The sequence below is a fragment of the Oratosquilla oratoria genome, chromosome 16 (genome assembly GCF_046742065.1).
Source record: "Oratosquilla oratoria isolate Oo_2021 chromosome 16, ASM4674206v1, whole genome shotgun sequence".
Classification (NCBI taxonomy): Eukaryota; Metazoa; Arthropoda; class Malacostraca; order Stomatopoda; family Squillidae; genus Oratosquilla; species Oratosquilla oratoria.
Genome location: NC_134792.1, coordinates 147,626 through 163,673, shown reverse-complemented (window position 1 = coordinate 163,673; position 16,048 = coordinate 147,626). Strand labels below are relative to the sequence as shown.

The 16,048-nt window shown below is 42.8% G+C and overlaps 1 protein-coding gene across 1 annotated transcript in view; it reads right to left on the bottom strand.

Annotated features, from left to right (window-relative positions):
• The window catches only part of LOC143034100 (IQ and AAA domain-containing protein 1-like), a 118,552-nt gene extending 103,140 nt beyond the window's left edge, over window positions 1-15,412 (bottom strand). The window contains exons 1-3 of the mRNA XM_076200043.1: window positions 15,295-15,412; window positions 15,099-15,114; window positions 12,784-12,874 (exon numbers count right to left, since the gene is read on the bottom strand). Coding sequence (XP_076056158.1) covers window positions 12,784-12,874; window positions 15,099-15,114; window positions 15,295-15,412 — 225 coding nt within the window. The remainder of the gene's footprint in view (window positions 1-12,783; window positions 12,875-15,098; window positions 15,115-15,294) is intronic.
• Between the last annotated feature and the right edge of the window lie 636 nt (window positions 15,413-16,048).

The following is a 16,048-nucleotide window of genomic DNA, read 5'->3' as shown; positions in this document are numbered from 1 at the left end:
CCCCACCCCTATACAACCTAGAAAACCTCGCACACTGCATCAAAAGAGGTATGCAAACCATTTACAAACAAGTTAGAGCAAACCTGAAAGAAGCCCAGGAGAAGACAAAGACAAAACAACACAAACGGTCAATTCCACTTGACATAGCACTTGGTGACTCAGTCATGGTAAAAGACTCAAGTAGGACAAACAAACTCAAACCCAAATTCCTAGGCCCCTTCACAGTCACAAGTTCACTCCCTAACAATGTTTTCCTACTAACAGATCCTTCCGATCACACCACCTTCACCATACATGGAGAGAAGTTGAGAAAGGTCAAACTGAACCTCGACCCAATCTCACCTCCCATCCACAACCCACCTACCACAGACACACACCAATCACCAAAACGCAAGTCTCATCCCATGACTCTGCGTCGACGCAACTAAACATGCACTCTAGCTCTCGCCCCTGAAGATGCAGGACGTCATGTATCTATCAGTGGAGGTTAAAATGGCCCATTTCCAATAAGAACTCCTTTCCGCATATCTATTGAAACTTCTCTACTTCCTTCCGACCAATATAACCTTAGCGAGAGTCAGATAAACATATCCTTAGTCATTCAGACACTGCCCCTTTTTCCACAGATGAAAATCTCTACAACCCTCTCACTCCTAGTCTTTCTTTTCATCACAATAATAATAATCATATTCTGTTGCACGAAGTAAAACCTTCCATAACCTTTCAACTCCCATTCCCGATTTACTGTAAACCTAGATTAAGTTTATGCTGTGTCTCACCCACGTTCATGAATATTATAATATTCTTTACGGGAAACCATATATATATCTATTGTGATTGCCAACAAGTGCGATGTGTCACACCACACTACCCATAGAACTGGGTTGGACAATGACATTCCCTACAGTGTTGGTACTAAAACACATGAACGCCATAACAGTTAGAAAGTGATGTGACACACCAAACTGACCATAGAACAGTGTTTAGAAAATGACACCCCCCCCACAGTGATAGTGTTAAACCATGAAAACCATAACATTTAGAAAGTGATTTCAACAGTGTTATCAAATATATAGTCAAACCTTCATATGATATTTAATATAACATGTAATCTGGTGAGACACAACGTTACACTTCTGAGACACAACATCGCTACCCTTAATTACAGTTCATGATCCCCCTTGGGACCTCAGATTCACTTCAACAACACAACACCCCCCCCATCTTCACATTTTAATCCCACAGGATTTTGTGTCTCTGAATTTTTTCTCGATGTATTACCCATATGAATACTTTTGTAAACCATGTAACCTAGGTGCCGGGAGCCACCTAACCCCAGGGGGAGAGCGATATGTATACACCACTTATAAAAGACGAGTAATATAACCCCAGTCATATGACCCACTTCCTCACTCACTGTCCACCACAAGCATCAAACGCCAACTCAGCATCACGAGGCCCAGTGGGATGCACAAGTCCCTGACACATCAATCCTTTAGCTTCGCGACAACGGACAGCAGACACACACACACGAACGCACACTTATAAGTGCAGTCCACCGCCAGGCATGGCAATTACGAAAAACAACATAACAACGAGCTTCTCCCCTTTGGATACACATATATAATAAGTTTAGAGATGTACCTATACGTAAACATAAGAATTAGGTTGTAAGAAACTATAGGCTCCCGTTAATAATCATGTAAGCACCATCGTCGGCATCCGACCTATTGTATGCGTCAGCGTATTTCTGAACAAAACCGAGACGCACGGCCGAAAGAGCGGGTCGGTGATGTACTTGAATACTGTTAGTGGTGATGTTAAGGTGTAATAAGACTGTTAAATTCAAGGAAATAAAGTGAAGAAAATAAGACATACTGTTTGATGTGTCCAGCTGGGCCCTGGGAACCCTACGCACGGATACACTAGATTGATCGCGTGTGTTCGTGTGTGTGTGTGTGTAGTCGTTTGGTGCTTGGGAGTGCCAGTCACACGAGCACGAAGTGTTGAGTCGGCAAGTTTGAGAGGAGCGCTTAGCTCAGCGAGCTTTTGGCGCCTGGCCGTCGGGATAGTGTGGTGCAGGCGGTTGAGTGGGGGGTGAGTGGAGGTGAGTGGGTTATATGACTTATTGATATACTCACATGTATATGAGACGTATACACACCAACCACTCCCTTCGAGACGACAGTCTGAATTCTAAGATTGCATCAATCTTAGAATCGGTGGTGAAATCGAAGGCTTTCGATTATAAACCACCTGGTGGCAGAAAACTACCATAGTCTCTGTAGACAGATGTCTACAGTGACACCTCTGTCAGAATAGAAGAATCTGTCAACTCTATCACCATTCAAGCACCATAACACCAAGTACACAATTCCGGGCAATCGTCGCAACCGACTCCAACCACCTAAAACCCATATCAAGGTAAATATTGTAATTCCTATCCACCCTTCATACCATTTTATTATATTAATAATTCCCGTCTACCCCTGAAATCCCCCTGATACTCGCTTTCTCTCCCATTCCATGCGAGCACCATACACCTAGACTTCATACGTCTAGATGTACCCAACCACAAGCAGCCTCACCTGGAGGTAATTGCCCACCGTCAAAACAAACCAATCTACGGACAGCGACAGCCCCACCTAACGGTAACTACACAGCTGTCTACACTTACAACTTTGAGTGTCCAAGGTAACAGTGCTATATAATATAATTGTACATGCATTAATTTTTATAGATTTCACTATGACCTTGTTATATATATTGTACCTACAAGAACTTTCATATTACCCTTTTATGTATATTTACAATTTTATGACATTATTATTACCCTGTTTTACATACATTGTATCATTTTGATATGCATTTTATCAGTTAAGTGATTCTTGTTTGCATTATACACATTTTTATTATAATATTCTATATATTACCCATTGATGACTTATATCTCTCCCCTTATCTAACTATAACACACTATCTTTTAGGTAATGCATGCATCCCTAGTTAGACACTAACATGGCTTCAGGAGCGAGATCCAAAGTCAAGAATTTAATTGATTCATTCCTTTCTCAATCGAAAGAAAAGAAACCCCCCAGTGACATCGATCATTCCACACCTAAAGTAGATTCTACAATTATTCCCGAGAATAACGTTGACAACCCACACTTAGAATATGTCCCATTCCACGAAGAACTGCTTGACGCAAACCAACCACTCTTACCCCTCAACCCCCTCCCCCACACCTCACCACAACTCCAAGTTGCCCCTCATGTAGACCCCCAACAACAACCCCCAAACCCCACAACCCATGTATACGAGAACTTAGCCTGCCCTTCTCCACACCAAACGTCAAGCCAAACATCCTTCACCTCAAACCCCTACCCAAATCCATCGCAACATCCTCACCCACAACTCCCATCACAACATCCTCACCCACAACTCCCATCACAACATCCCCACCCAACCCAACTACCAACCAACCCACATACATCCCAACACCAACCTACAATAGTCAATAACTACCAGACTATCTCCCCTCTAACCAAAATCCCCACCTTCTCTCAAACTAGCGGACTCTCCATCACTGACTTCCTAACGGCATGTGACCTTTTTTTCTCTAAAAATCCTAACTACTCTAACTTAGAGAAGATAAATCTATGCCGCCAGAATATACAAGCCTCAGATGAGCATAGATCCACGGCTCGAATGCTTGATAACCTTATTGCTGGTGGAATCACATACAATGAATACAAATCCCATCTGTTTAATGTCTTTCAGAACAAACAAACAAACAACATTAACTTTCTCCTCACATTTCTAAACAACACTAGAACTCAAAAACAGACTAACATCAAAGACAATGTTGCCAATGCAATAAAAGAAATTAGGGAAAATCTAGAAAACCAAAGCCCTTGGACCTTCACAAACATCTCAGGAAAAAAAAGCAATGACATTAGAAAACCTATACACATTACTAGAGATAGGCCTTTATCTTTCCCAACTCCCACCAAAGTGTCAAAAAGAAGCAGCTAGAAGGGATTTAAACACCAGAAACCCATTAGCTTATAATTATATCTTAGATATCACCAACGCTTGCAACATTTCCCTCTCCGACCAGCACCATTATGCTAGACTAAATAGCCTTCAGTCACACCAGGCCCCTAGCCCCAATACAGCACAACCATCAACCTGGTGTTCCTACCATCTTTCAACAGCTCACAACACCAGAGACTGCACACAAAAACAACAAATACAAGCACAAAACCGCACTACCCCTTGCTCAGTTCATGGAACAACGACTCACACAGATGCCCAATGTAGAGCACAGCAACACCAACAACCACAGACACAACACCGCACTACCCCTTGCTCAGTTCATGGAACTACCTCCCACACAGATTCCCAATGTAGAGCCCAACAACAAAACCAATCACCCACGCACCCCCCCCACACCACTCAACATATCAAGACCAACACGGCCAGGTAAATACTGCAACCTACACAAAACCACAACTCACTCCAACGAGGAATGCTCTCAACAAAGATCACAACCACATCCTCATCAGAGAACAAACAGACCAGTTACGGCATCACAACAAACACCGTACTCCCACAGAACGTCAAACTCAACACACACAACTCAACACCGATTGGGGGAACGTGTACCAGCCTCACGCACCAGACCACCATAGGAACGTCCGACCCACCCCACAACTATATCACTCTAAAGGTAACACTAGATCAAATCAGTGTTGACATGATGGTTGATACAGGCACAAACCTGAACCTCATCCCCAGAGCTCTCTAATAATCACTTAATGACCCACCCCAAATCCAGTACTCCAACACAGAAAGCCTACTGATAGAAGGAAGTACCATATCACTTCATGATATGATAGACTTAGATATATAAATTAACAAATCTAAGGTAGGCCTCACATCCTTCCACTTAGCAGATGCATGGAGTCTCGACCACCAAGGGATAATAGGTTTAAAGTCCCTACGAGAATGGAAGTCCATCATCAACTTAGATACCAACAAAATATCCTTCCGAGATGAAAATGACAACTCCAAAATCCCTGAAACACCCGATCCAGACACACAACCTCTTTCATGTCTATCTGGCTTAAATAACCCCACTCCAACTAAGAGCTACTCATTCCGTCCACCACCTTATGTCACCTCAAAGGCACTGATGTCTAACACAGTCATCATACCCCCTAGACATTCAATAACAGTCCCACTTTATATACCCGGAGCAATCGAACATCAGGATGTCATAATTGACCCAGATACGTCAAGAGTTAACAACATATCCCTCGAACCTTCATGGGATTTAGTGTCAGAAAATAAACACACCCTAGCTATGTTAACAAATCTCTCCGACCAACACCGCAAAATCAGAAAGAACACAAACATTTGTTCAGTCCACCTCCATAATTCCCCAATCCAAGAACCACTCCCACAACACATCAACACTGTAGGACAAACACAAAACCTCACCCCTATCCACCCCAACCAAATAACAACATCAGCCAACGAAGAGATACGTAACAAGCTACTAAACCTCCTCCAAAGGAATAGATCGGCTATCGCCTTAGAAGGCGAACCTCTAGGCAAATGTGATATAACTAAACACCACATCCAAATCCCCCCCAACACCACCCCCTCATACACCCCCGCTTACCGCATACCCCACAGTAGGAAAACACAAGTAAACAACAGTGTGCATGATATGTTACACCAAGGTGTAATTTCTCACTCAGATTCCCCTTGGAACAGTCCCCTCTTCCTAGTCCCCAAGAAAGACGGAACTCTACGCCCTGTTGTAGATTTTAGGAAAATCAATCACCTAACTCAATCTGACCCACACCCACTACCTGCCATGCAAGATGTCTTGCAATCTATAGGAAACGGGAATTCTGTGTTTTCCACAATTGACCTTAAGTCAGCCTTCTGGCAAGTGGAACTGACAGATGAATCAAAACCCGTAACTGCATTCTCCACAGATAAGGGACATTTCCACTTCGAGCACATGCCCTTTGGCCTTAAGAATGCCCCCTCAACCCAACAGAGATTAATGAATCGCATTTTCAGCGATATGATAGGAATCTCATTATTCGTCTACTTAGACGACCTCATCATCTATAGCCCCACACAAACTGACCACCTCCATATACTAGAGATTATCTTAAAAAGACTAAAAAGCACGGGATTGAAAATCCAACTAGGAAAGTGCAAATTCCTACAGACGGAACTCACCTTCCTAGGCCATAAGGTAGACACCCAAGGCATCCATACCACCACAGACAAAATAAATGCCATAGCAAATTTCCCAACCCCCAGAAACGCAGATGAAACAAGAAGTTTCGTAGGACTAGCCTCATACTATAGACACTTCATACAAAATTTTGCACACATAGCATCCCCTCTCACCAAATTCACAAGAAAAGGCGAGACATTCAAATGGTCTGAAGCGGAACAGACAAGCTTCGACACCCTTAAACATGCTCTTACCACAACTCCTGTCCTAGCCTTTCCTGACATGAAGAAAGAATTCCTTCTTTACACCGACGCCTCCTCTAAAGGAATAGGCGCAGTTCTACAACAAAAGGATGAAAACGGGAAAGAGCACCCCATTGCATACGCAAGTAAAGTACTAAATAAGCCTGAAAGTAATTATTCAACAACCCACAAAGAAGGACTTGCATTGATATGGGGTTTAAAACATTTCAAATATCTCATACTAGGATACAAGATAAACATCTTTACAGACCACCAACCCCTAGTCTACCTCTTTAACTCTAAAGACCTACATGGCAGAATTGCTAGGTGGAAAACCACCTTACTAGACTTTGACCCTAAAATCACATACTTAGCTGGAAAAGCTAACGTAGTAGCAGACTCACTAAGCAGACAAATTCACATATCAACCTTAACAAAAACAACCTGTATTCCTATGCAAGACCTTAGAGAAGAAACAGACAAAGACCCGACATGGTCTAAAGTAAAACAACATCTACTTTCAAGAACACCCTTACAGTCCCGACCACCTGTCCCTATAGAGGAACTCAAACTGGTCGACGGAATCATAAGGAGAACCACTAACGACAGAGAAGTTACTGTCATCCCCAAAGCCCCAGTTCCCAAGGTCCTACACATATTGCACGACAGCGCAATGGGAGGCCACTCAGGCAGGGATAAGACACTGACTACTGCTAGGCATTCATATTTTTGGACACATATGAAAAAAGACATAACCACACATATAGACTCATGTGTCACTTGCAACCAATTCAGAGGACCTGACCCCAAACAACTCAATATCAAAGACATCCCACTCCCTGCTGAACCATGGGAAACACTTGGCATTGACCTACTTAAAATGCCAACGAGCCATCAAGGTTCCAATTATGTACTCACGGCAGTCGACTATCTGTCAAAATACACAATCCTAGTTCCACTACAAGACAAAACAGTAGAGACTGTGGCCAAAGCATTGGTTAACAACATATTCTGCAGGTATAATATACCAAGACAAATGCTGTCTGATAACGGTTCTGAATTCAAGAACGAAGTAATGCGCGAAATAGCACATTTATACAACATAAATCAAACCTTCGCCACTGCCTACCATCCACAAGGGAATGGACTAGTAGAACGCACTAATAGAAAAGTGCTTGAAATCCTCAGACCTTTGGCCAACGATCTTTTGGATAGTTGGGAAGATTTGCTACCCCCGCTACAAGCCAGTATCAACAGCCCCCTCAACTCCGCAACACAGATCTCACCCCATCAGATCATATTTGGCCAAAGAATGCGGCTACCCTACCAAATCTTTAACCAACCCCCACCCCCCTTATACAACCTAGAAAACCTTACACAATGCCTAAAAAGAGGCATGCAAAGTATATACAAACAGGTCAGAGAAAACCTCAAAGCAGCCCAAGAAAAAAACCAAAACCAAACAACACAAACGATCATCTCCACTCAACATAACACTTGGAGACACAGTCATGGTCAGAGACTCTAATAGAACTAACAAACTCAAACCCAAGTTCCTAGGCCCCTTCACAGTCACAACCTCACTCCCCAACAATGTTTTCCTATTAACGGACCCTTCCGATCACACAACCGTAACCATACACGGAGAGAAATTAAGAAAAGTCAAACTTAACCTAAACGCAACCCCACCTCCCAACCAGAACCCACCCACCAGACTAACAAATAACCCAACCAAGCGAAATTCCCATCACATGACACTACGTCAACGCAACTAAAACATACACTTTAGCTCTCGCCCCTGAAGATGCAGGACGTCATGCATTCCTCAGTGGAGGTTAAAATGGCCAACATTACAATAAGAACTTCTTTCCGCATATCTATCAAACCTTCTCTACTTCCTTCCGACCACTATAACCTTAGCGAGAGTCAGATATACATATCCTTAATCACTAAAACAAAAACTCCATCCACAGGATGCAACCACTACTACTACCCCATCCTAGCATTAACTATCTTTCAAGAATCTATTCTTATCCACATACCTATGGACCCGATCAAGAGATCCTCCCTTTGGGAAATTTACCCCTTTCCCTACCCTTACCAAAACCGCACCATGACCCTCAACCTGCCAACCTCCACCATCCTAAAATCAACTGATGGACAATGGATAACCCTTACCTCCCCAGAAACCATGGCAACCTGCAAGACAGCACGTCCAAACTTCTATATCTGCCCAGCTTACCCATTCCATTTCCAACTAACCAAATCCCAACCTTGCCTCTCAGAACTCACAACACCCAAAGTCAACCTTTCCGAGACATGCGACTTTCGCTTTTCGGACAACACTCAAATACACCACATCCACGTAGGAAATAAACACTTCATATTTCTTCCCCACCCCACAATAGTATCCGTAATATGCCTACACAAACCACCCTCCCATCATAAGATCAACGGCTCTATCACCCTACCAGACACCTGTCACATCTATATGATGGACTCAATGCTCCTACCTAACCAACTCCACTACCAAGGCACTCTAAACACCACCCACAATCTAGGTCCCATAACCCAACTAATACTCCCACCCCTCCCTAAGATCCCCGATACCATCCTCCCAAATGAGATAGACATGGTACGTCTCCTAAACAAATCAACTACCCTTGATATACTCTTTAGATCTACACTATAAAATCTTACCTATGCCTCCACTGCCCTCTCAACCTTAATCATAATTTTTATGATAATAATAATAACAAAGTACTTTTGCATGAAATAAGTGCTTGAAAAAGAATTTCCCAAATTGCTGTAAACCTAGGATAAGTTTTACCTTGTGTCTCACCAATATCTTAACATACTACAGTGCCATACAAACTCACAGATAAGAGTTTCTCAGAAAACACAGATAGTGCCATACAAACTCACAGATAAGAGTTTCTCAGAAATGATATATAAGTGTCACACAAACTCATTGATAAAAATTGAAAATATATATAAATACTGGTGAAACACAACCTTATTCCCCATTAAGAGACACAACATCACATACCCATTATTTCTTGTTCAACATGTCCTCTTGGAACCCTCATAATCAATTCAACATCACACACACCCTTCTCCACATATAACCACCCAAAGATTTTGTGTCTCTGACTATATAACTATATATATATATATATATATATATATATTATATTTGTTAACCATGTACCATTAGGTGCCGGGTGCCACCTAACCCCAGGGGGAGGGCGATATGTATACACCACATTAACCACATCACCACGTTCCCATGCACCATGCGGGCAACGTCACATTCACCCAGACATCGTGGCGCCACACTTCCGCTCCGAGCCACAGTGCGGCGACTGCCGAATCAGCAATTTAGCAAGCGCACAGAGGCGGACTCACACACAGACACACGAACACACACCAATAGATGCAGTCAATCGCCAATTCGGAATAACACACGGCAACACAATAGTAATCAACCCTTCCCCCCTGGATATATTATGTATTGTAGAATGGGATATAGGTAGTAATTATGAACCAAGAATAAACTTGTAAAGGGCCAAACACTCCGACTAAAAATCTTGACAAGGTGACTGAGAGCACCTCAAAATTCAGCAGACTCAGCATTTCCGGAAGACAAAACCGGACTGCACGAGTCAAGGAGCAGTCGGTGTGTGACGTGCCCTAGTGAAGAATTGTGTACAGAAACTGTGTTATAATTTATTAATAAAGGAGAAAAATTCGAATAGAGTGAATTACCACGTAGCACCTTACGCCGCTACATTGAATTACAACGTAGCACCTTACCTCCGCTACACTCCATCTATTGGCTTACCCCCCAACCCTAGCATTCAGATCCCCAAACACTACTTCATTGACATCCCTCCTAAAATTCTCTAAACATTCATTTAAAATTATCAAAAAATCCTCCCTCTCCTCTTCACTTTTCTCAGTACCAGGTCAATATGTACTAACAAAAACCCTTATCTCCCATCCCAGTTTCACCTTCACACACATTAACCTTGACGACACTTCCCTCTATTCCTCCACGTGCTTCTCCTTTATCACTTACAAACAGAGACACTCCTTCTCTCCCTCGTCTCCTCATCACTCCCAATACTCTCCCCACCACTCTCCCTTTCATCTTAATTTCGCTTAACAATATCACAGCCTCTCTCCTTTTGCTCTCATCTGTACTACCACCACGCACATTTAATGACGTAGATTTTAGGGTTCCGGTTGGAGTTCTCCTAGAACCTCTTATGTCTTGACTTTTTCATAGGATGAACATAATGTGAGCAGGATCCCTAGCCCTCCACCTCCACCACCACAGGGAGACGTAGAGTCACAGAAGTGGTAAACGACAGTTTCAAGGGAACAGCATAAAGAAGGGACAGATGTAGAATAAAAGTAGCATCATTCCTCTGTGATTAGAGATTTTACTCTAAAATAGATCATGTTGGCTTCAGCCCATAGGGGCGTCCCAAAAATTTTCCTAAAATATTGACAGCATGCTACAATGCAACAACCACTGCATGATAACAAGCAACATGCAATCAATACCTCAGTACGGAATAATATATACCAAAGCATTATCAAAACTTCATTGTTCATTGATTATGTAAACTTAAGTATTTAGACTCATAAGAACACCCACATCATTTATCTTTGTATACATCTAAGTAGAATAAACTTAGTTAAATTCTACACTACATGCAGAATGCCAGTCCTGCTACGAGGGTCGTTCCAAAAGTAATGTCTCCTGTTTTTTATTCCACCCAAAGGGATCTGAGGGGATTGCAAATTGCATAGTTGTGACGACTGAACTTATGCACTCATGACCTGAAAGTTTCCTCTTTCTGTTGCAGATACTGATGGTGTGGCACTCTAAGAAAGCAATCCCTGTCATAGACGTGCGTCAGAAGCAGAGATGCGTCATTGAATTCCTCCATACAGAAAAAATTGAACCAATCAACATTCACCGGCGCCTGGTGAACGTTTACGAAGCCGATGCAGTTTATGTCAGCACAGTTAGGAGATGGGTTCGTCGATTTCAGAGAGGCGACAGAGATGTGCTGATCGGCGGATAACGGTGAATGGAATGCGTGTAGAGTTGGATATGGGTGTCAGTGCTCTGGAAACGATGTTGTCATCCCTAGGATACAACAAAGTGTGTGCTAGGTGGGTTCCACGAATGCTCACGCAGGACCAAAAGGACCACCGACGGGATATCCGTCACCTTCGGTACGAAGACGAAGGTGGCGGATTCTTGGACCGCATCATCACTGGTGACGAGACGTGGTGTTACCACTACGAGCCGGAGTCCAAACGACAGTCGATGGAATGGCACCACTCACACTCCCCAGCAAAGAAGAAGTTCAAGACGCAGACATCTGCAGGCAAAATGATGTGCACCGTCTTCTGGGACAGGAAAGGCGTCATCCTCCTGGATTTCTTGAAACCAGAGGCGACTGTCAACTCTGACCGTTACGTTGAAACGTAGGCCAAGCTGAAGGCCCGGATTGCCCGTGTAAGGCCAGAGAAAAGGGAAACATTCCGTTTGCAACACGACAACGCCAGGCCACACACAAGTTTGAAGACCGCGGAATGTGTGACAAAGTTCGGCTGGACGGTGCTGCCACCGTCAGACTTCCACTTGTTCGGACCTCTGAAGGACGCATTACGTGGGCAGAGTTTCCCCCGACAACAACGCCGTAATCGCAGCCGTGAAAAAATGGACCGCCTCGGCAGGCCCTGACTTTTACGACTGAGGCATCAAGGCTCTCGTTCATCGCTGGCAAAAGTGCATTGAGAATGGTAGTGACTACGTAGAAAAATAAATTCTGGAGCACAAAAGGTCGCTCGTTTTAATGGTGCCACTCCCGTCTTCGTAGTTCTTCAACTTTTTGAGTTAAAAATAGGAGGCATTGCTTTTGGAACGACCCTCGTATAATAAAAAATTATGGTCAGGTTTGTATAGTGCTCCGTACTATGTAGGTATAAAGACAATGGAAAGTTAAAGTATGGTATGATATTCATGAATGTGAAAAAATAGAAAATAAAATCCTAACAGCAAGCTCTGACTTCCACAAACTCCTACTGTGATCTGAACAGCTACTTTCTGTATATGAACTAAATTCATGGCAGCACTGGTTTGGTCTTTCTTTCAACAAGTGAAGGTAACAAATAATAATGCATGCAAGTTTTGAGAAAAAAAAAGGATATCTCTGCTGTGGTCTAACGAAAAAATTAATTATACAGGCTCACATCATGATGGAAAGCAGCTTCAGTTCCTTGTTCACTTTCCAACACCCGGGTGAGGTGGCTCTGGGTCGCACCCCATAGGTCATTGTACGTTCTGTGAAATAGATAAGTATATAATTACAGTTGTGATTGTGGTATGGTGCTATGAGGGGCCCTGGCGTTCGACACGAGCAGGGCACCATAGGGTTACAAGAACTAAAGGACTCTGTTACGGGCACAAGGCCCTCATTGATTGAATATGTAGGACGTGGCATCGCCTTCCTTCTACGCAGGGAGTACGACGTTGCCCCCACGTCAGTCTATAGCCGTCTGTCTTACGGGGAGCATGTAGCTCTCCTATTGTGGTTCTCTTCTGTACGCTTAACGTCGCAATAAAGATCCCAAACATCCCCCCGCGTTTCTGTTGCATACATAATAGTGCTCACCTATTTGATTGTCAAATAGAATTACATGTGGAATGGAAAATATAAACCTTTACCAAAGTGTGTAAAGCAACGGAATACCACTCCTGAAATTTGCTTTGCACCACATACAGTTGGAGCAAGGCCTAGATATATTCAATAAATTCCAACTGGGGATCCACATAGATTAATTTAACTCACACAAACTAGAAGATATACTTTCGATAAAAGAATTGTTTTAATACAACTACTATGAACCAATGACGGATGCCTGCCAGTGGTCCTACAAAATGCCGTCCAATGCTTGATAGCATTGTGTATCAATTTCAACTGTATTTCCTCCAGCTTTTCATATAAGAGGACTGACAACCAGCATGTGCACCCATTCTCCTATTACTAGAAGCCAATGACGAAGAAGCTGTCACACACAAACACAACAGAGACCTATCACAGGGCGAGAGGACCAATCCCAACCATTGTAGAGCTGTAAACTATCAGTTAATGAAACTCAAGGTAATAATTATTATAACAAAACTATTATTCAGTCTTCAATATTGTAACTTATTTATTCATTCCCCACAATGGTCCCAGTATTCCTCAGTATCCCTTACAAGGTAGGTGGCAGAGTCAAAAAATATACCCATCATTCATCCATCCAGACCCCATTTGTTGGCCCTTCCATCTTAGTTCATTATAGATAAAGGTGTATTCCCTGTATCCCACCAAGACAGCACTTTAACAGCAAGTCCTGGCAGCTGAAACTGGTTTATATTTATCGTTTTATTTCATGGCGACCCCCCCCACACACACACATGAGAATTTACAGAGAAGACAAGAAAAATATCCTTTTGGGCTGTGTCAATTTCTCATCCATTCACAAAATATTTTCCCTCTCCCTTCCTTGCTCAACAAACATTCATCTTGCGCACAAATACTCTTTTCAACCTGCTCAAGGTGAATGTGGTGAGGAGCCTATGCCAGAAGCCACGTAAGTAAGCCAAAGCCTTCAACTTTGCCTTATGTGCTTGGACTATTGGACATCCCGTCCAGCACCTCAGTGTTGATCTTCCCCTCAAATTTACTCAATCCTCCTCCGCCCTTCACTTGTTTTGTTAACTTTCCCATTAGTTCTTTCTATATATCCAAAATATCCCAGTATTCTTTGATCAACACTAACTGTAACCGTTACTAACCATCACAAACCACGCACGTGATCCACACACATGCAAATGGTACTCGCCTTGAGCAAGACCTGTAATCTTTGCAAACCCAATCACTTTCCCAACCCAAAACATGTGACTCAGATCATAACGGGATGCCCCACAATGTCGCCACACAAAGATACCTAATGTCACCAGACAGACTCATTGAACTCTTTCTCATACCTACCCCAATTACATTACTGTAAGTTAACATACATACACGATATCCAACTAAGCCCATCAACCATACGACTAACCCCTATATAACGGAAACAACACCAATGCCTATAATTGATAACTAACACGTCTCACAGATGGCAACCCACTAATCCCCTTTATTATCGGACAGCTGTATCACAGAGAGACATCTACCCAGATCGTGAGCCTGCAGAAGGGGACTCCCCAGGAGATTCCCCAGGGCAGTGCTGAGATCAAAGCCCGGCACCAGGAGTGTTAGGTCAAGGACCTAATTGTACAACAATGTTATCCCAGATCATATTCTTGATGAAACGAAGAAAGTCCACCAGAGACTTTACCTCACCCGCAAACCACCATTGCTTGTATGTATCATAAATACTGGTTACACTAATTGCCAGTTCTCTTTCCACTCCCGCTATTTCACCTCCATATTTTTTCTCAGTTCATCCTCATAACTCCTACAATGCTTTCTAAATATTTAATATCAAACAAATTTGGGTTCCTCCTTCCTACTTACTTCAAGTCCCAGATCTCTGCTCCATACAGTGGCGTGGACACAATAACCCCTTCATACAATCTTCTTTTTGCATTCTTGTGACATTTTTCATCACCCACATTTTTTTTTTTTTTTTTTTTTTACTACATGATTTAACTCCCTCCCACTTCATGTGACCCTAAATAATTAAAGTTATCCACTTTCTCCAACCTCTCACCTTTTAAACTCATCTCCAACTCCCTGCCACCTTCATCCCTTATACTTCTCATCATCTTACTTTTGCTCACATTTCTTTCCACTTTTTTACTCTCATATATCCTACTAAAATCTGCCATCAACTACATCAGTCTCTCCTCGAGTCAGTTTTATCCTGTTTTCACACAATTTCAACATCGTTTGCAATTCAAATTATGTTGACAAATGCAATTGTCCAACAGAAATATTTATATTTTTATCAAATCATTTTAATTCTAGAGTATTGATTCTTAAACAGAGGCACTTGGCTACGTTCAGCCTGTTCTTTGATTCTCTCTTGTAAGAGACCCGAGCCTCACAGGAATCTGGAAACAAACACCAGTTCAGCCTAAAAATTACAAGTTGGATGGAATTTCCTTCACGTTGAATGGGTTCCTCAGGGTCAAACCGTCAATAAGGAATATCAACCTTACTGTTCTGTAAAGTTTCAGGGAGAAGATGAGGAAGAAGAGGCCTCAGCAGTGGAGGAGTGGTCAGTGGTGGTTCCACCAGGACAATGCCCCATGCCACAAGTCAACGCTGGTGACCACCTGAATGGCCGACAGGGGAATGAAAGTGGTACAATACCCACCCTACAGCCCTGACCTAGCCCCTTGTGACTTCTTCCTGTTCCCACGCATGAAAGACAGCCTCAGAGGACCCAGATTCCAGTCAACAGAGGAGATGAAAGAGGCATCGGAAAGTTACCTGAAGGGACTACTGAAAAAGGACTTTGA